The sequence below is a fragment of the Dermacentor silvarum genome, chromosome 6, assembly GCF_013339745.2.
Source record: "Dermacentor silvarum isolate Dsil-2018 chromosome 6, BIME_Dsil_1.4, whole genome shotgun sequence".
Classification (NCBI taxonomy): domain Eukaryota; kingdom Metazoa; phylum Arthropoda; class Arachnida; order Ixodida; family Ixodidae; genus Dermacentor; species Dermacentor silvarum.
The window spans coordinates 125,411,885-125,433,356 of record NC_051159.1 but is presented as its reverse complement, the minus strand read 5'-3'; the positions used below and the strand labels follow the sequence as shown (position 1 = coordinate 125,433,356).

The 21,472-nt window shown below is 47.8% G+C and overlaps 1 protein-coding gene across 1 annotated transcript in view; it reads left to right on the top strand.

Annotated features, from left to right (window-relative positions):
• The window catches only part of LOC119455932 (DNA repair protein XRCC1-like), a 100,959-nt gene extending 79,760 nt beyond the window's left edge, over positions 1 to 21,199 (top strand). The window contains 1 exon segment of the mRNA XM_037717477.2: positions 19,601 to 21,199. Coding sequence (XP_037573405.1) covers positions 19,601 to 19,714 — 114 coding nt within the window. The 3' untranslated portion in view covers positions 19,715 to 21,199.
• The last annotated feature ends 273 nt before the right edge of the window (positions 21,200 to 21,472 follow it).

The window sequence follows — 21,472 nt, the reverse complement described above, 5'->3', positions numbered from 1 at the left end:
CTCTGGCATTGCGATCGTTCAGCCATACCATGTGGATGATGGGTAGCACATGGATTTCTCTAATTTTCCTTGCTGGTGGCTTCAGACGTCCTTGTATCGCTATTTATTACGCATTACCGCTCTAAAGTTTCAATTAATCGTTCTTCTTTATAAATGCATGAAGGAAATAAGCGTCGTTGCGTTTGTAGCGGAACATTTTGTTGAAGATGATCAATTTGCAAAGTAACAAAGCTGCTTGAAGCCGGAAACACGTAGTTCATGCAAATCATTGGATGATATCGGAATGTCACGCTGGTACATGAGAGCGTGCACAGACTGATAGCGTTTTGTTTAAATTATATGCTCCAATACATTTACCTGAATTTTTGTTCTAACAAGTTATAAAAAAAAATCCTGGCTCTTATCTCTGCTTTGTTTTCGCCCAGCGTTCATAGATAGAATGTTTTGGTGTGCATTGTTAAAAAAAAAAAGCACTCGACATTTTCCTTACATGGTTCGTTGGGTTAAAGAAAAAAGAACGCCATCGTATGCCCACCTCGCCATATATGAGAAACTAGCTGTTGCAGATACGTGCGCTGTGGATAACTAAATGTCCAGAGGAACCAGAACCAAGTGGGTGGTGATGGCAAGTGTTCTATTAAACGGTGCGGACCACCAAATACAATTTTGTTTAAAATTATGAGTGAGAGCTAAGTAGCGCTCTGTGGGATATCTTTTTAAAACTGCTGCAATAAATGAGCAGGTCACTGTATGTCGGTATGTGGCACCTTCTCACACCGCGCTCCTTCTCTCGTACGGCTTACGCCGTTCCTAAGAAGGCTACCTGGGAAGAGGTTTCGAGAGGTTGCAAAATACAGTTCAGCGAAAGAAGAAAGTGTGCGTGGCGCACGATGTGATCAATGTGTAATATGTTCTTAAAAGGCGCGGTGACGCTAAAATACCTCGAAGACGGGAAAACACTAAAGAAAAAAATTCACGCAGAAACTCCACTGGAGTTAGACGTCTAAGTATGCGTAAGCATTTTGCTACTTGCTCATCTCCACGCAGCCCTGTGTCATTATCAATCTCTCAAACTTGATGTGACCAGTATATAAACAATTATGAACCCTTATCGGTCGTTATCAACCTTATCGGACTAGATCGGATCCTCATCAACCCTTGTTGGTTATCAACCTTATTGGACTCGATCCGACCCTTCTCAACCCTTATAGGTCCTTATCAGAATTTATCCGATCATGATGAGCCTTTATCGCTCTTTAGCACCTTATCCTTCCGCATCGAACCATTATCAACCTCGATGAGACCAACACAACTTCTGATCACTCCTTATCATCCTTTTTGTTGACTCATTGACTGCTTATCTGTCAGTGTTGCGCGACGCGAAGCGCATGAGCCCTCAGAGATGGGAAGGAAGGCGCCAACGGACGGCGCAACCCGCGACCACCGAAACGCATCGGGGATGTGGCGTGTTTGGCATCAAATTTTCGCAAAGTCGGAATTTAGTATCTATCTATCTATCTATCTATCTATCTATCTATCTATCTATCTGTCTGTCTGTCTGTCTGTCTGTCTGTCTGTCTGTCTGTCTGTCTGTCTGTCTGTCGGTCTGTCTGTCTGTCCTGTCCTGTCTGTTCTGTTCTGTCTGTTCTGTTCTGTTCTGTTCTGTTCTGTTCTGTTCTGTTCTGTTCGTCGTTCCGTTCTCTATCTATCTATCTATCTATCTATCTATCTATCTATCTATCTATCTATCTATCTATCTATCTATCTATTATCTATCTATCTATCTATCTATCTATCTATCTATCTATCTATCTATCTATCTATCTATCTATCTATCTATCTATCTATCTATCTATCTATCTATCTATCTATCTATCTATCTATCTATCTATCTATCTATCTATCTATCTATCTATCTATCTATCTATCTATCTATCTATCTATCTATCTATCTATCTATCTAAAACACGTTTACAGAATGCGCATGACTCGCCCGTGAACTTGGTCGCTGCGTGGCCCTAGATAGACAGATAGATAGATAGATAGATAGATAGATAGATAGATAGATAGCCAGCCAGCCGCCTACGTCTTGGCGCTCTCATGGTCGTATCGTTAACTTGGTATTTGCCAAAATTTGCATAGTATGACAAGAAGAGTGCATGACGAACATAAATGATAGGTTACGACATGAATATCATGACATGTGTGTCATGTAGGTCATGGAACAGCTGCCTACGTATTGGTGCTCTCATGGTCGTTTCGTTAGCTTGGTAGGTTACAAAATTGGCATAGTATGACAACAGTGTATGACGAACATAAATGATAGGTCATGACACACATGTCACACTTGACACTTGACATGACACGACACACATGTGTGTCATGTCATGAAACAGCCGCCTAAAATGACAATGACCCAGCGGAAAAAATATGAACACTCAAAAACCACCGAAATTAGTTCTGACGTGGGTAGTAAGTGAACGAAACACTAAAGGATGATGGCAGAAGTCATAGTCATGAGCATGACTCAGCAAAAATGACAATGGCTCTGCAAAAAAAAAAAAAAAGCTCGAGAACAACTGAAATGGGTTCGGACGTGGGAACTAAGTGAATGAAACACTAAAGGATGATGTTAGTATAAGTCATAGTCATGACCATGACTCAGCAAAAATGACAATGACGTAGCGAAAAAAGATTAACACTGAAAAACCAATGTAATGGGTTTGGATGTGGTACTAAGGGAAGGAAAAGGCTAAAGATTGATGGTCGAAGTCATAGTTATGAGCGTGACTAATGCTTTCGGCTTAAAGTCTCTTAGGCCTAGCTAAAGGGATTCCTCAGGACTCATGACACGAATGTCGTGACATGTGTGTCATGTAGGTCATGAAACAGCCGCCTAAGTCTTGGTGCTCTCATGGTCGTTTCGTTAACTTGGTAGGCTCGCCGTACACTGCTTCGCATAACATCGATTCCCACGGGCGTGGGATCTGCCGGCTTTTTTTTTTTTTTTGTGTCTATCTGCAATGCTCCAAGTCGGCTCTACATGTGGTCCTAGAGATGGATTTTATTCCACCATCAGCAAATTTTCAACAATGCCTTCATAGAAACTGTTCTCCTTTGACATTTGTTTTGTTCCGCCGGTACAACACATGCATATGGTTCAGATATATTCACCTTCTGCAAGCGTGGGTAAACGTTTATTTAGCCCAGTGGCGAAGACACTCGGCATCTGAGCGTGGTGTCGTAGGTTCGAAACTTGACCACCACCAATGTTTTTTCCTTTCAAATTTATTTTGTTTTATACATTGATTTATTTATAGCGATTCGCCCTACGGACGGACGGGTTTCCTCGTTGGGTAGGCATAGAAATGCTTACGTATTTAAAAAGAAGCAGTACTCGAACCATAACGGCGTATTTGTGTAACTAGCCATTTACGTCGTTAATCGTTAACCGACCAAGAGCGGGCTCGCCGCATCGAAGTGCTGGCGACGTTTGTCACTGTTAGCCAAAAGAACGGTCGCAGTTCCGTCCGAAAGGCGAAACATTGACAGCGATAGCAAAATATTAGACTATTACATGAAATAAGGCTCATAGTATTAGAGGCAGTGTGAATTGCAGTAGGTGCAGTAAACGTCTCGGTCCGCTCGCGTTCACCGACGAGTATTGTAGGAATGTAGTCAAGTACCTACATCATAAAAGTACCGCCAACTACTCTCTCCTCCGCCGTCTCCTCTCCGAAAACGCTTGTTTTTTTCTTTACTTTTTGCTTGCGAAAGCAAGTCGACAGTGGCGCCCCTCGAAAGCTCCCGTTGAAGCTTTCAGGCCGAGCGCGTGCCGCCGCGCCGGCGACGGCGGCCGCGCAGAGTTACTTTCGACATAGCACTGAGGCGAAAAAAACAAAACAAAATATAAATAAGTGAAAGCGCGCGCTATCATAGTCCAATCGGAGATACAGGAGAGAGAGAAGCGGCACAGTAAATACACCTGGTAGCGAAGCTTCCATAGAAGCCCATACGTTAAAAAATGGCGGCTCATCGGCGGTTCATGGGGCTCAGCGCCATCTGTGTGGGAATGGAACACTTCCGGCGGAAGAAAAAATAATCTGACGCCATAACCGTTAAAAACAGAAGTGACGTCATTTTGTTTTTAAACGCGCGAAATTTGTTTTCGGGGGCCTGCCATTAGAGCTGTATATTCAAATGCCCCGCTGTTCGACGTGATGGGCGTTTCGAGCTTTCAGTGCGGAAACCGATCCAGGAAAAGTTCAGCCATACGGGTGTCGAAACCGCACCCTTGCGCAGAGCCTACTTTGTTTGGAGGCCGACGAACGCTTTGGGCGTAGAGTGCTCGTCCTTTCGTCGGATGCCAAGCCCGTCGGCCAGCGCTGTCCCACGAAAACAACTAAAGTGAAAAATTATCTGGCGGTCGCAACTGAATACTTTTGACTGAACCGGTTAAGAAACAATGAAACTACACGCGTCACCAAATTCAGACAAACGTCGACAAGCAAAGCAACACAACATGTGAGGGGGGTGTATTGTATCAGGTGAACTTTACGAGTGCCCCTTCCTGCCCACTTCAAGAGCTGCATTGCATTGCAAGTGATAGCGGCGCACGCCGCTATTGGTGGGCGCTCTTACGATGGGCGCTGAAAAAAGGTATTTATTGATAATGATAAAGTAAAATAGAGTTGTTCTTTTCTCGCCATGCGTATATAAAATTGATTAGGAATTTTATTTTCGTTGAATGAATCTAACTGTGTATCGCTTTAATTAAAAAACGCTTTTTTCCCCAATGTTTGTTCCCTCCAGACATAGTCGCGCCCACCGAGTAAGATAAACAGGATCGCCGAATCCGCCGCCGCGCAACGCATTCGCTCGGGACAAACCGTGTAACGCTAAATTATACATCGCGTAGCGCCATCTGTCGAGGCGTGTGGAAAACACTCAACAGCTTGCTTCCATGTGCGCATGCGCTGAGTGGCGGAGACCGGCGGCGACGGCGGCGCCGAACCAGCAGCGCGGCACCCGCAGAGCGTGTCGTCTGCTACAAACGTGGACCCTCGGCCGTCTCAATTTGACAGCAATCAAACACAAAAAAATATATGCGCACAAATAATAAAAGCGCAAATAAACACGCGGTAGCGCTTTTATGCACGCATACGAAACATTTTTAGATGTCTTTACAGGAAACAGAGGATAAATGATGCTGTACAAAAAGACACAACAGAAGTACTTGTTTTTCACTCCTCTACGTCTGCGCGGAAGCGAAGGTGCGAAATTTTCGTCTTCCTCGCTTTGTTTACCATGTCTGCAGTATGTTTATTCATGCCTGACGGAACAAGGTATCTTGATACTTGTGCGTGAAGAGACTGAGCAACAGGACAGTGTTTTGTTCCCGGTTGTAAATCTGGTTATGGCAAAGGACGCGAGAAGTTTTCGCTCTTCTCTTCGCCATCTGATCTTTAACTACTGCACCAGTGGCGTCAAAAAATTTCTGAAGTAAGCGAGCGCTTAAAGCAATGGACAAAATATGTGCGCGACACTTCTAGAAGCAGCTTATTTTTGATAGTTACTTCAGCAAAGACAAAGGAGATGTCCTACTAGGTGTAAAGAAAGTGCCTCGACTTCGAAGCGGAACCGTTCTTTCAATTTGTTTAGGGAAGCCTGGCGTAGCTCAATGATGCTGAATGCCAGGAGGAACCAGAAGACGCCAATGCGGAAGACGAGAAGAGCTCAATTTAAATTTGTCTACAACTACACACAGTGCAGGTGCCTTTTCTTGTCCAGAGACATGCCGTAATGTAGAGAGAGAGAAAGGGGAAGAAAGACAAGGAGGTTAGCCAGTGTAAATACCGGCTTTCTACCCTGTAAATTCTCAGCATTGCCTTCGAGATGATTCCCCCAGTTATGCAGACACATAATCAGAGCTTCTCTTGTGAAATAATGAGCAGGAAACACTGGCAGGAATTCCCAATTATTATGTTTATTGAGAATGTGGCGATTCTGCTCGCAAGAGAACCGGGCGACACGAAAAGCACCGCGAGAAACAAAGAAGCAAGCGAAGCATCTTAGCACTTGATGCGTGCTCAGATAAAAAAGAGTGATAAACGTCAGCTTTTGCATAAAAACTTCTTTTCGCTGTCGTCTGTCATTGCTTGAGACCACCTGAACTGCCGTTATATCGCCTTACCATTTGCTATAGTTTTTCTTTCCGTCTTAGTTTCCGTAATTTCCTGTTCCTGTGCCATGTAAAGTTCCATGTAGGCCACCTGACAAATGCCCTGCATTTGGCCTGTATAAAAAAAGTTGTCGCAGTTTCACCTGAAAGGCGAAGCATCAATTGCGATAGCAAACTTGTAGAGAGCTATACGGAGTAATGATATTAGCTTTATCAGCTGTATAAATTTGGACATGCAGCAGCATCGGCAACACGCAGAACTGTTGTCGACGCCATCGGCGTTTTGCCCGCGTTCGCTCAAAATGCGTGCGGCGTTGGTGACTGTTGCCGGAGCCTCTGATATAAATAGGCACTGCGTGCCGCAGCTAAACGTCGCCTCCCTTCCCTCCCCCTCCCCCACGGCTTCTCGCTCGTCGGAAGAAGTCGCGTTTTCTCTACATACATGGTGATTGTGAAGGAGAACAGAGACGCCTACTTCTGCAGCCCTTAAGCGAGCACGGCGCAGAACGCGCGTTTGTTCTCTGCCTTGCGTTCACTCCCCGTGAAAGACGCGCCCCTCGCGCCCTTTCACTCGCACATACAGCGTTCGGCGCGCGGCGACGATTTCTTCTCCAAATGACGTCATACGGAACCTCACGGCGACGGCGACGCCGACGGCAGAAATCTGCTTTTGAGTGTCCATATAATTGCTATCGCAATAATATATTTCGCCGGCGTAGATCGAGCGCCGTTGAGACTCCAACTTGGTTTCTTCGTACATTACTTTGGCTAACCGCTTGGCGTCGTTTCTCCCTAGCGTCAGGCCTTCCGGATCTCCCTGAAAGAAATCTGAAAAATAAATAATTATGCAGATACAGCGCACATCTTGGAACCTATGCGAAGTGTATCTTTTGTGTAGCGGCGAATGGGCGTAATTCGATTTTATTTTTTTTTAAGTTTCAGCCATTCAGCAAGAAAGCAGCGACACCCAGCAGCCTAGGTCAAGAAATTCCGAGAGGGTTTGCAAAGAAAGCTTAGCAATAAAAAAAGTTGTCGCAGTTTCACCTGAAAGGTGAAGCATCAATTGCGATAGCAAACTTGTAGAGAGCTATAAGGAGTAATGATATTAGCTTTATCAGCTGTATAAACTTGGACATGCAGCAGCATCGGTAACACGCAGAACTGTTGTCGACGCCATCCGCGTTTTGCCCGCGTTCGCTCAAAATGCGTGCGGCGTTGGTGACTGTTGCCGGAGCCTCTGATATAAATAGGCACTGCGTGCCGCAGCTAAACGTCGCCTCCCTTCCCTCCCCCTCCCCCACGGCCTCTCGCTCGTCGGAAGAAGGCGCGTTTGCTCTACATACATGCTGATTGTGAAGGAGAACAGAGACGCCTACTTCTGCAGCCCTTAAGCGAGCACGGCGCAGAACGCGCGTTTGTTCTCCGCCGTGCGTTCACTCCCCGTGAAAGACGCGCCCCTCGCGCCCTTTCACTCGCACATACAGCGTTCGGCGCGCGGCGACGATTTCTTCTCCAAATGACGTCATACGGAACCTCACGGCGACGGCGACGCCGACGGCAGAAATCTGCTTTTGAGTGTCCATATAATTGCTATCGCAATAATAAATTAAATAAAATGATACATGACTTGTTTCTCCTCCTAACGTACTCCGTGAACCGCAAGAGCTATGTGCGCTACAGGCGTCAGGGCGTGCGCGGAGCAGGCGACAAAACGCATAGGCAAGCAGGCGCCGCGAGAGAGTCCCCGCGCATTTGCTCCTTTGGTTTGTTGGGCCCGCCTCTCCGCTGCAGAGTTTTTCTTAGGGAGCCTAGATGCAAGCGCTGTTTTAGGGTGGTGACAACCTTTGTAAGGGTACTTGCCGCCGCCAGCTAAATTGGCGGGTAAGATTTTCCGCCAAATATAGCATGTGGGAATCAAAATGGCGAAAAGACAAGCCGACAGACCACGTTTCCCGCACCCGTTGGTGCCGTCAAACTAATTCATTTTTTAAAATAAACTTTGGCCTCAGCAGACAGAGACCCATAGCGTGTCTGAGAGGAGTGCATGGCACGTCTACGTTTTAGTTAAACAGGCTTGTAAGCACAGTTTTTACTACAGCACACTTCGAAAAACACCCTTTACATAGTGCGTACAAGGGGAAGGCAACGACAATGTTTAATGCAGTTCACATTCTTAGCGTGAGAAAATACTACCACGAGCACGCCACCGTTCCTTATATCTTGTTGCTTTGTATGCTATTGAAAAAAATAAGTTTGATGTGTTAAAATAAAAGCAACGGGCAACTAGTATATTAAAGATGTATGCAGGTGTCGTGTGCGCATTGCTGCAAAACTAAATTAAAGAAATTTATTAGATCGCGTGCGAAAGTGGGTACATCAGAGCGGGACAAAAAATGTCACAGTTTCGCCCTAAGGGCGAAGCAATGAATGCGATAGCAACAGAGCAATGTCATACGAAGTAAGGTGAGCGGCTCTGGTAGCAACAACACGCAGAACTGTTGTCGACGCCATCGGCGTTTTGCCCGCGTTAGCTCAAAATGCGTGCGGCGTTGGTGACTGTTGCTGGAGCCTCTGATATAAATAGGCACTTGGTGCCGCAGCTAAACGTCGGCTCCCTTCCCTCCCCCTCCCCCACGGACTCTCGCGCGTCTCAAGAACCACTTACCTACATATATGGTCATTGTAAAGGAGAAAAGAGACGCCTACTTCTGCAGCCCTTAAGCGAGCACGGCGCAGAACGCGCGTTTGTTCTCCGCCGTGCGTTCCCTCCCTGTGAAAGCGCGCGTCCCTCGCGCCCTTTCACTCGCACATACAGCGTTCGGCGGCGCGCGGCGACGATTTCATCTCCAAATGACGTCATACGGAACCTCACGGCGACGGCGACGGCGACGGCGACGCCGACGGCAGAAATCTGCTTTTGAGTGTCCATATAATTGCTATCGCAATAAAATAATGCAGTGATGCGCCGCCACTTCTAGCGAAATTGAGAATCCAAATGGCTACTCACCAAATTTGGCGGTAAGTAGCGCTCAAAATTTTGGAGTTGTCACCACCCTAAAACAGCGCTTGCATGTAGGCTCCCTAGTTTTTCTTAAAGCCCCTATATAAAAAAGTAGCGTCACGCTTTGAAGAATGCCGCCGCCTCCTCGCACACCCTGTCCGAGGCCGACGCCGCGTTGGTATTGGCCTAATGACATCACGTGGACCGCCGAGCCGCCGGACGCTGGCTGCGTTTGTTTACGATCACGCTCCGTCGCCATTTTCGCTTGATAAGCGTCTACCGACTGGCGAGGAGCGCACGTTGGTACCGCTGCTCTTCCTTGTTGTTTAAGTTTGAGAATGCGTTAAACTAAGTTTTGTGGCAAGTGCGACGTCGCTTCAAGGCATTTTCCATAACCATGGCTTGCTGCGCCTTTGGATGCCAAAATACTTCTAGCAAAGGCAAGCGACTCTTCTCGATACCGTCCGGTAAGCGCGACGGGTTAAGAAGAAAGACGTGGATTCATCGAATTGGCAGGAAGAACTTCAGACCAGCACTCTCCACACGACTATGCGAGGTAATTTGCGAGTACGTGTACTTTGGTGTATTTGGACGTGTAGTCGGCGCGCTTAATCGTTTTGTACGCCTACAGGCTTGCATTCGCGGGCACGCGAGGCTGCGTGCGAGAACGTCATTCCGAAACTTGATTCCGGAACTTTTTTTTAAGATTCTGCGCAGTCCTTTTGATAAAATTAAAGGGTCGAGTGTAAAAAGTCATCTTAGGAAAGCAACTCTTTATCGTAATTGTGGTTACTTAATAGCCCTCTTTACAGCGAACAGCTTTGTTTGCCTCTTTCGTTCGTGTTTGTCGTTGGTGGTAGCGCGGTTGATAAGCGATACAAAGGCACCGATGAAAAACGTGCGTACTCTACCAAAATTGAGTTACAGGGTGCGTTCGTCGCCAAATGACAGCATCAAAGGTCTTTGAGACGTACATACATGCTAATTCGCGTGAGCTTTAAAGTGTGTGAATTTTAAGAAGCGGCGGTGGAGCACTCGCAAAGAAAACGTGCGGTCACCCGCTCGCAACCGTTCCCAAAGCATGCACCTTAATGCAACTCTGTTCGCGACAAGTACGTCACTTCGTGAACGGACGAGCTAACGTGACAAGTCACAAACCTGAAAAAATAATTTACTGAACGTAAGCTCACTATGCTCTAGTTTGAGACTGAGTGAAGCGCTGTTACCGCCTTCCCGCTTCGCGAGCGAATGCTAAAAAAGTGATTTCATTTTCTATGTACGCAGAGTCCCGACTGGATGACCGACCGCGCAAAATTCTGTCGAGTATGAGGCACTAGAAACATAATAGGACCAGCGCCCACCCCGAGCCTTGGCGCGTGCTTATAAGATTGGCAAGCACGCATGTAGGCAGCTTTGTAGCTTGTAATGCCCCATCGAACCTTCAGGGCAGCGATTGTTTGTGTCCTCTATCAGCCTTTTTACGTCATCTGATACGCGTCGCGAATTCACATGGTATGGACGGTGCGGATTATTTAGGTTACCGAGGGCTTGGTGGAGGCCAAGATGTTGACATTCGATCACAAACTTATTATTTACACCAATTCGCAACAATATCTTGCGACACGCGCTTGACAAATGTTACGTACCTAATTGTAGCGCACGCGATACATTCGGGGTCGTCATGGTACGGCGTTGGCGCTCGTTTAGGTACTTAAAAGAAGTTTTCAAAACAGGAATAAATGAAAACCTGCCATCACTGAATTTATATAACCCTCCTTACAGAAATTCTATGCTGTACACGAAGTTACTCGAAGCTAGAAAGCAAACGCAAACGCTCAAACGCACCGCCTTGCTAAGCGCGCATTCACTCTGCGAAAGGTCGTCTGCTACGCTCGAGCGGTGTAGGCGGCGCCACGGTCGAGGAGCGAGCGCGAAAGAGAGGAGAATCGAGGAGGAGGGAAGGTGGAGGAGGAGAGTGTCGCTACTTTTTTATATAGGGGCTTTAATCTTACTCCGTGGTCGCGCCTCAATCGCTGCTCCCATAACCACCCTTGCTGATGTCGGTGACAATTCGTTCTGAACCGCTTTTCGCCCGAAGCTTCGCGACCAATTGGATCGACCTTGGAAGCGGCGTTGTTCAAAGGATGGCGGTACTTTTCCGAAGGTATAGTGACTTTCGAATGCAGACGCTCGCAGCGCTCCTGCGGCATGATATCGAAACACTGATAACGTGAGACGAGGTCGAGAAGATGAAAGCGAGATGCGAAGTCGCGAACACCGTAAATTTACTGCGCATGCGCCGAGTCTGTGGTGGGCACCGTTAGACGGCACAGCATGTGATAGCCACGCGCTTCGCTGTTCGCGTTTCATTCCGTCGTGATAGTGTACATCCGATTCTGCACGTACACGTGTTCAATGGGTCTAGGCAGTCAAGGAGCACACCATCTCATCCACGCAGATAATACGGGACCTGCTGTCTTTTGGTTTGTTGACAGTTTCAATCCCCGAAAAGGGAGGAAGATGCAACGCCAAGCAAGGCTATATAAAGATTTTAGGGTATTGCCAGGACTGCACCCTATCTTCTCTACACACCATTCCGCACGCATTCAGCAGGGGAAACCTCGCTTGGCTTTGTCAATTTACCTTTATGAATCGACCTACCTTTGTGTTCTGTTGCTTCTAGCATTATATGTAAGCGTTGTCATTCAATAAAAAAAAAACACACACACACACACCGTCCAAGCACTCCGTACAGATGGTTAATCAGCGAAGCTGAAACTTGCCGCCCCGGTGTTTAGCAGTGGGTTAATCCCGATGCTGTATTCAAGCGTTTCTCAATTATTGGTTACATGTTTGTGTTTCTAGTGGAACGCAAGCGCCAATGGCGGGCGGATGCTGCTAACCACGACGCCGAGGTAACTCGAAATATCAAACGCAAGCGACAACTGCGAGCCGAGGAGGCGGCGTTGCGGGCAGAGCAGCGTCAACGTGGCAATGGCGGGAACGCGTTCGCCGGGGCCAACGCCCGCTTTCGGCGGGAGTTTCTCGAGCGGCACTTGGCGCGCGTGCTTGGGTATGACGCAGAGAACGACGTCACTAACGGCGCTGCCAATGGCGCGCGCACTCTGGTGCGACGTAGAGAACGGCGTAACTGACGGCGCAGCCAATGGAGACCTTTATCGAAATATGTGTGCGAATGGTTTTTCGTTTCGCCTAGCCATGTACAACTTTCGCTGTAAAAATCGCTTGTGAGTACAGCGTGTGTCCTGGCTCTTTTTCTTCGTCTCTCTTCATTTATCCGTGTTACGTTGCGCTGCGCAGGCATCGCTGCAAATCCGCACCAACTTGCCCACCTTTCAGTCATTCTGCAGAAGAATTAAGCCTAACTCATGCAGAAAGCGCGAACGCGCACACGCATTACTTACACCAAACTGTAAGCGATGCATTCTTAGGGGTCCCTGGTTCGATTCTCGTCAGCGGCGGCCGCGTTCTGGTGGGGACGGAATGCAAGAAATGCTACAGAAATTTTGTGAATTTTCTACCAAAGCGTAAGCATTCTTTGGCTCGGCTGCTACTTCGCTTTTGCTTACTTGCTTTCCCTATCTTATGCATGTCTACCCATCGCTTTTCTTGTGCCAATGAAACCCTTGTACTGAAGGGTGTGAAAATGAGTTGCCAGGAAGCTGCATAGACCCTTCAAAGCGATCGTGTCAAACGAGCCGGAGCGCCGACCACGGCTGTCTTTCCCCCTTTTTTATTTTATTTGATCTTTTTTCATTTTATTGCGATAGCAACTATATGGACACTCCAAGCGTATTTCTTCCATCGCCATTGTCGCCGTCGCCTCATTTTCCGTATAAAGTCCGAGCACGATAACATCGTCGCCGCGCGCCATACGCTGTATGTGCGAGTGAAAACTTGCGAGGGCCAGCCGATGGTCGCGGCTTAATCTCGCGTGCGCGAGGGAAGACGGTACGTCGTCTTCTGTGGCGCGCGAGGCACGGGGGCGAAGTGAGGGAGGGAGGGAGGGTGGGTGGGTGGGTGGGGGGTGGAACGTTCTACCCGGCGGCTGCTGCTTACGGCGCGGACGCGCGAGCGCCTTATCTTGAAAGCGATCTGCGATGTAGACAAAGTGCGCGCCCGCGCGGGTCTCATCTTTAAAGATATCTGCGATGTGGACAAAGTACGCCACGCCGAGTGCCGGTAGCTTCGTATGCGCTGTGCTTTCGACGTTTCGTTCGCCTTGAAGCGAGAGACAGCACGAAAGTCAATTCGCTCGCTCGCTGCTACCGCGCGCTTGCTCACTTGAGCGTTTTGACGGCGAGATTCCGCGGTCATCGAACGAGATGTGTTCATGTTTACCTGTGCGCGCGTGACACCGTGCTTGTTAATTGAGTTAGTAAGCGAATGTAACTTCGACCGATAAAACTAATATACTAATTCAATTGCTATCGCAATCGATGCTTCGCCTTTCGGGCGAAACTGACATTTTGTTGCGACCTTGACGCGGCGACGGCACCAGTTTTACAGCGAAGCTGTTAAGGGATCCGTCTCCGATGGTCGTGTCCGCGTGTAGAAAAAAATGTCACAGTTTCGCCCTAAGGGCGAAGCAATGAATGCGATAGCAACACAGCAATCTCATACGAAGTAAGGTGAGCGGCTTTGGTAGCAACAACACGCAGAACTGTTGTCGACGCCATCGGCGTTTTGCCCGCGTTAGCTCTAAATGCGTGCGGCGTTGGTGACTGTTGCTGGAGCCTCTCATATAAAAAATAGGCACTTGGTGCCGCAGCTAAACGTCGCGTCCCTTCCTTCCCCCTCCCCCACGGCCTCTCGCGCGTCTGAAGAAGGCGCGTTTGCTCTACATATATGGTGATTGTAAAGGAGAAACGAGACGCCTAATTCTGCAGCCCTTAAGCGAGCACGGCGCAGAACGCGCGTTTGTTCTCCGCCGTGCGTTCACTCCCCGTGAAAGACGCGCCCCTCGCGCCCTTTCACTCGCACATACAGCGTTCGGCGCGCGACGATTTCATCTCCAAATGACGTCATACGGAACCTCACGGCGACGGCGACGGCGACGGCGACGCCGACGGCAGAAATCTGCTTTTGAGTGTCCATATAATTGCTATCGCAATAAAAAAAAACTCTCATAGGCCGTATGCTGTATGTTCGAGTGAGAGCGCACGAGGGACGCGCGCTTTCACTGGGAGCGAACGCACGGCGGAGAGCAAACGCGACTGCTTCCGTCGCTCGAAAGGCTGTGGGGGGACGGGAGGGTAGGAGGGGAGCAGCATCAGCAACGCGCAGAACTGTTCTCGACGGCGTCGGCGTTTGGCCCGCGTTCGCACCGAACGTGCGCGGCGTTGCTGATGTGTTTATGAAGAACGTGCCAACCTTTGCCGTACACCCTATGGCGGTGTACCGTAGCGACCATAAGGCCATGGTCCCTGTGGTCAGAAAATAAATTAAAACCACCGGATCATATGTATTTCTCATTCTTTAATAGTTCAAATAACCAATTACACCATCACTTCAAACTAGAATCTTCCCCAACCCGGTGCACCTACATCGCATCTACCCCGCACTATACCCAGATGACTTGTGCAAATTATGTAGCACAGAACACGCCACCCTAGAACACATTCTATGGGATTGCGCACATGTTCAAGATAAAAATGCAGTCTCCCCAGAACAGCTTGGGGAGCGGTGGAAAGCCGCGCTGATCAGCTCAGATCTGCCAGATCAACTATGGGCCATCCAGCGAGCTCGAGAGGCGGCCGGGAGACAGGGTCTCTCTACCGCCCCTGGCGCGGCCTAGGCCCAGGCCTCAATCCGCTGGTCTCAGCAAAGTTGTTTCACTCACTCATCACATGTTAATAGTCATAATTTGAAGTACATAATTCCCACCATAGTACAGCTTCGCTGGTCTTCCATCTCCAGCCCAGTGGAAAAGCTGACAGTTTTTTTAACGTCACCAATAATTTATTACTATTATTAAACTATTGTCACATGTACCAATCTGTTTTATATTTTTACACTCTGCAGCCACACAGCAGGCTTCTCTGCACACACAACCCTAATGCGGGAAAGTAAGCTTTCAAGGCGGCCAGACGAGAACGGTTTTCTGTCTGATCATTAAAAAAAATAAATCAATTGTTCCTTATCGCTTATCAAGCTACCAGTCGTATACATTTACACTATTATAACGATTAAATGCTTAACTTCGCAAATTGCGCTATTTTTATGCAAATACAAGGCGTTACACTTTTCGCACTGACATATTTTACCGGGGTACTCGACAAAGAATGCTTACACATTAAAACGCTTGTGTACTGTGCTTTTTATGTGCGCGGCAAAGAACCCAAGGCAGTCGAAATTATTTCTGAGCCGTCCACTACGGCGGTTTTCATAGCCCCCAGCATAGCTTGGGGACGTTAAGCCCCATTAATCAATTAAATCAACTTTAACAGGGACCCAGGCTCCCCGAACCCATAGAGAGTGTGGGGGCCTCTACCTATATAGTGCGCACGCGTTGTGGAAGTGCCACGGTGCATCCACTTCCGAAAACACCATGCTGTCAAACTATTTCCTTACCACAAGCGTCCCGGCAGCTAGGAAGAGAGCACCACTCCGCCGTCGGGCACTCGAAAATATATGGTGGCCGGTTGCCATGTAGCACATCACGAAGTACTGGGCTAGAAGACCCGAATCCACCCTAGAGACCCGAACTGGGGCCTTAGTTACTGTGAAGCTAATAAATGTTATTCCATCCTCATGCTCCTTTCTTCGATCGAGGGAGGGGGGGGGAGGGGGCAGTGGCGCGCAGAGTTCTGAGGCGAGCCGATGCGTCTCTGCAGGTTTTGCAATGAGAAGGGCCGGACTTTTTTTACTTGCACGCGGGTTCGCGAAACGTGAAACGAGCCCTTCATTATGCGGCGCGTTGGTTAGGAGGGGAGGGAAGAGAGGGGGGGGGGGGGGTTGGCGGGAGCAGCCGCGGCATGAATAACGAAGGAGCCGAACGGTACCCTGAGCGCCCAACGAACCGGCAGGGCAAGTCCGGCCAAAGCGAAAACCAGCTCCAATTTCTCGGTGGATCGCCTAATGACTGGGAGATTGAGCCCGAGCGAGAGAAGCGGATGAAGTTGATGCACTTCGCTGTGAGTTCTTAAGTGCCGCCGCTAGGGAGCGCTGAAATATTCAGGGCTGGCGGACCACGTTCTCGAAAGCAAAGCCTCGTCGCGGTCCCTAGTGGCTCACGAATATATTCCTGGGTCGCGTAACCAGGGATCACGCGTGCGGGACAATTCAAACACGCGCGCGAGGCTCGGAGCATTGCTTCCTACGGTCAAGATACAAACACGCAGCTCAGACGAGGAAAAGCTAGCAGCGTAGGTGTGTTATTTATTACGGAGCAATTGATTTTAATTTGGGCTAGCGCCGAACTTCATCCTGCCAGGACACACCATGCGGAATAAAATGTGGCTTGATTGTAATTTGTGTTCATGTCGTGCTTGAAGTTGTCGATGGCCTTTTTATTAGAGGTCACTAAGTCGTTATTAAGCCCCGACGACGTGATTAAGGAATACCTCGGTAAAAGAAAGGAAAACAATTTTGCATATGCAACTTCTTGGCACATCTGCTCGTTACTGATCACTGCAGTCATCCAGGAATTTTTCCTCAGGCACGCTCGCACATACGTGATTTTTCAGCAGTGCTATCTTTTATGCACGAAGGAAGGACAAAGAAGGACAGAAAAATTAATAGAAGTTGTTGGAGCGGACATAAAGTACAATTTGTTTTTCTTTTTTCGGACGTCGAGTAATGAGTTCGCTGTCTCACCTACTTGGTGTTTTCATTCATTGCACATGGTGACAGTGCGCATTTAAATGGTCACTTTCTTAATTATTTGTTTAGAAGCTGCTTCAATAATTCTCTCATCATTCTTCGTGTATAACGCATGAAAATTAAGCCAAATTCAAATCTGGCTGGGTACATCTTGCTTGTTCCGTTCGTAGCCGTTCCCAGTCTTAAAGGGATTTCACTGCACCCCCCTCCTCTGTGCCTCACATAAAGTGTGACATGCAAAAGTGTTAGCGCTGCTGTCGCCAGCGCGCATTAATTCGCCGAGCACTGAACCTTCACATCGACTTCCATTCATACAGGGTCATCGGCTGATGTACGAACGACCGTGGTTGGTACGTGGTGTAAGCGTATCAGCCGTAAAAGCACCCGTCGGTGTAGACAGGGTATTCCCAGTGGTTGTCAGCCGTTGCGACTTCGTCTGCACTGTGCCGTCGTACGTTGTTACGTCCACGTCTGTTCCTTCCTTCCTTCCTTTCTCTGTCTGTGTCACTCTACAATTTTGTGCTGCTGCAAACCTCGAAGTCCAACGCCCGTCTTCGTTCGCACTGCCAGTGCGAAGAACCTCGCATTTCTTTCTTTCTTTTTTTCCCCTTCACGTTTGAACTGGCGTACGTGCTTTTGGCAAACTTCCGAAAATGTATGCTGGGGTGGGTAGTTGGGTAGGCGGGATGGTTCAGTGGCACACTTGGAGAGAATTCCTTGGCACCGAATTGCGCCGTGGGAACAACTTCTGTGCTTGACGTTACCTTGTTCGCGCTGTTCTCGTCATTCTCGTCCATTTTGCTCCGCTCTACCGATACGTAACGTTGCCGAACTCGATCGCGCACATCGACTTGCAAATGGAGTGCGCGTAGCGTCGCGGCTGCAAAAGGGTGTAGTACTCGAGCACATGTGCTCGTCACCCCCCCCCCCCGGCCCCTCCCCTTCCGTGCCTGCAAAGGTGCTCTTCAGCGCAGTGCGGATTCCCGATGAATCGATCCTTTGCTTTCGTGCAGTGCGGCTTTCATGCTCGCCTATGCTCCGTTCTTTCCTATTTGCCCTCCATCTTAGTGGTTTTGGGAGCACCGAGAGGCGGCTGCGGTAATTTATTCTCCGCGTAGCGCACCGCAGCCGCCCGCTCCCGTGAGTCGTCGGGACAAGGAGAGTGAATAGGAGAGGAGAGTCTGCGCTTTTTTTTTGTGTGTGTGTGTGTGTCATAGCCCATCTGCTGCTTTCTCTGTGTTCTGCTCTCGAGCGCGACTACAGTTCCTGAGCTCTATACCTGCCTGAATGACCGTCTGTGTTGTCATTCCGTTCTAACCGTCATCTGTGCGCGGAGTGTTCACATTCCTCATTTCCTTTTTTTAACTTCGTTATCCCTTTCTCCTGTGTAGGGTAACAAACGGTATGCCCGTCTAGTAGCAGTTTTTAAGGACTAGAAACCTGCTCGAGAGACTAGCGTTGACAAGTGTCAACTGTTATCCTGGGCTGTGAACTGCAGTGATTACATGTGTACATGTGCTCTGTTTCATTCTCTCTCACTCTTTCCTTCTTATCTTTCTACATACCCCATCTCCCAGCGTAGGGTAGCAAACTGGGCTTTTGTTCTGGTTAACCTGGTGGCCTTTCCTTGCTTTCATCTCTCTCTCTCTCCCATGTTTATCTCTGGTTTCAACGTGCTATGTTTAATGGGGCCTATACTGCCTAACGTGTGAAATTCAGTGAATAGTTTCACTATGTCTTCGGTGTGCTGTTTTCCAGAGGGCCTTAGTGTTAACAGTGTAGACTACCTTTTTCTATTTCTAGATGAATTTTACGCTTATCCCCTGCTAATTTCCATTGCAGCTGAAGATCGCGCGCTACATTTGCACAACTAGGGGCCATTCTCAGCGCGGAGAAGCATCGCCTGCGCGGGTGGCGCGCAACAAGAGCGTTTATGGGCTTTTCGAGGTTTACGGACCTGAATGTTACTTCGTAACTGGGTTCGATGGGTGCATGCGTGTTTGTACCGATTGTTTTTGTGTTAGCACTGTGCTTCATGTGCGACTGCCAGGAGTGCGATATATACCCAAGACTACAGAACGCGTGTTGTGCACCTGCCCGCTGTATGCTATGGAAAGACAATCACTGGTTGAGCAATTTCAAGAGTTGGCCAATCAACCTTTGTCTGGACCCTTGCCGGCGGCGTCAAACGGCTATCGTCAAATTTTTTGCTTCAGAGTTGTCTGAATTTGAGAATATAAAGAGTACTCGCTGTTCATCTTTATTCAAACCACCACTTGAGCCCTCAACTTCAACACATTTACCTTTTTCACTTTCTCTGCCGAGTAGCAGGCCAGAACTTAGATTCAGGCCGACCTCTCAGCTTTTATATCATAATAAGTGTCTCTCTCTCTCTCTGCGCCACATTTGATTTCCAAGCCAGTACATAGATTAGCATGCCAGGCCATTAGAAAATCTAATGTCTCTATAGTTTCTGATTGAAGCCAGCATCTTCGTCTCTCTCTGCTTTCTCTCTATTGTTTACTTTTCGCGGGTGTTGCCTCTTTCTGATTTTGAAAAACTCGTTCTTGCAGGCGCTGTGCGCGAACGAGTCGCTGGTGTTCCTACGGCCCCGTTGGGTGACCCGCTGTCACGAGGCAAGCCGCAGTGTGCCGTACCAGCCTTTTGTGGTCGCCTGCCCGGAATAGTGAACGCATGACCAGCGCAACGTTAGCCCTCGGAAAACCCTATGCTTTGCTCGCTGTGCTTTCTCTTGTTGCTCAATTACTGTGCGGAATGAACGGCCGCAAGCACATTAAATGAGCCTGCTGCGCTAGTTTCCAGCGCTGCGGTTAGCTACTGGTCGTTAGTATCGTCCCTAACGTTGCCCAAAGATGCTGGAAATAGACACTTTTGCATTTTAGTGATGATTATCTGTTTTCTTTAAACCTCGATTTGAAGGCTTGCGTTATAAGCATTTATTGAGTTTTTAACCTTTCTTTTTTTTTTTTAGTTTCCTTGTTTCATAGTCTGTCTATAAAGGAAGACTTTGACTTGATTTACAATCACGCACCACGTCCAGTTTGCCCTGTCATTTTCACTGTGGTACTTTTTCGGTAGAAACGAGCTATATTTTATGTGATGTGTGTTTTGTCTCTCGGGGCCTGGTGATTATTTCTAAAAATAATGCTTCGTATTTTCTAGAGCCCTTCGTCATACTGCAGCGTATTGCCAAAACTTGGCAAGGCTGCTTTGTTGTAAATACCGGCATGTGTATGGTTTCTCTCTCTCTTTCATCTTAAAAAAAATCTGGGCCTTCATTCGTGCTTTATTTTATACCAATTTCCTCGTGTTAGGCTGTTTTGATGGGATCTCGAGTTTCAGTTTTCTTGCTTTGGAGTACTTATTCCGGTGGCACACGAACTTACTGCAATTGCTTTGACAGGAAAATACTTCAGCGTATTGTTATGCGTTACACGAGCCCATTACTGTTTGATATTCCCCTACGATGCATACAAATGATCGTGAAGTGTAATTATAGTTATGTGCATCTTATGTTGCAGCGTAGAGCAAGAGAAATCGGGAAACAGTTCGCTCATTTCAGTTTTCACAACAGGAAATGAGCTGTATCGTGTGCTTCATGCAATAATATAAAAATGTATATGGATCTTACACCTGCAAAAGCTGTGAGAAAGAAGCTTATGAGAAGAAGCGTGTTCCTTAAAATGAACATACCTATTTTTTTCTCAAGAAGAGCCCGTTGCGGCATTTGGTTCTATTTTTTATTGAATATATTGTCAATCGAACTTCTCTGATGCACAGCTTGCAGTAGCGGCATTATAAGATTGTTACTCTCTATGTTACTACGCATTCCTACATCTCTTACTGATGTTTCCTAGTTCGCTCGTCATCTACGCCAACTTCAGTGATTTGAAAGCTTGTTACTGGTATTCCTTTGCTTATGTTGTCTTTGCTGCTGTCTTAATATCACTGTCTTAGATTATACTGTTATTAAAATGTAGTGTGCAGCCGTAATGAGCGCATATTTTGTCCGCTTATTCCTGGCTTTCTTGAAAGACGTTCTATACACGAGGGCATTGTACATCAATATCATTTGCAGCTATTTGGAAACGGCTTCGTGTACCTGCACTCTGCCAAAAGCCTTGTAAATAAATTTTGCACATGCACCTGTACGTCTCTCGCTCTTCTCTGATCTGGCCTGTTTGCTACCGCTTTCTTTTGATTTTCTTCATTACTGGTGGTCGCTGCATACATAGATATAACTATTTTTTTTCCTGTTTTCACGTACCGTCGCACGCACAGTTTCTTGTTGTTGCGACATCCTCCGGCTGCGCAGGAACGTTCGTAGTCGCGTAGTGGCATGACTTCACCGTTCGTGTTCGCTCCTCGTTCTTCTGCGTGAGCAGTAATCAGTTTCGAGCCATATATTACGTGTCAATGTGTGT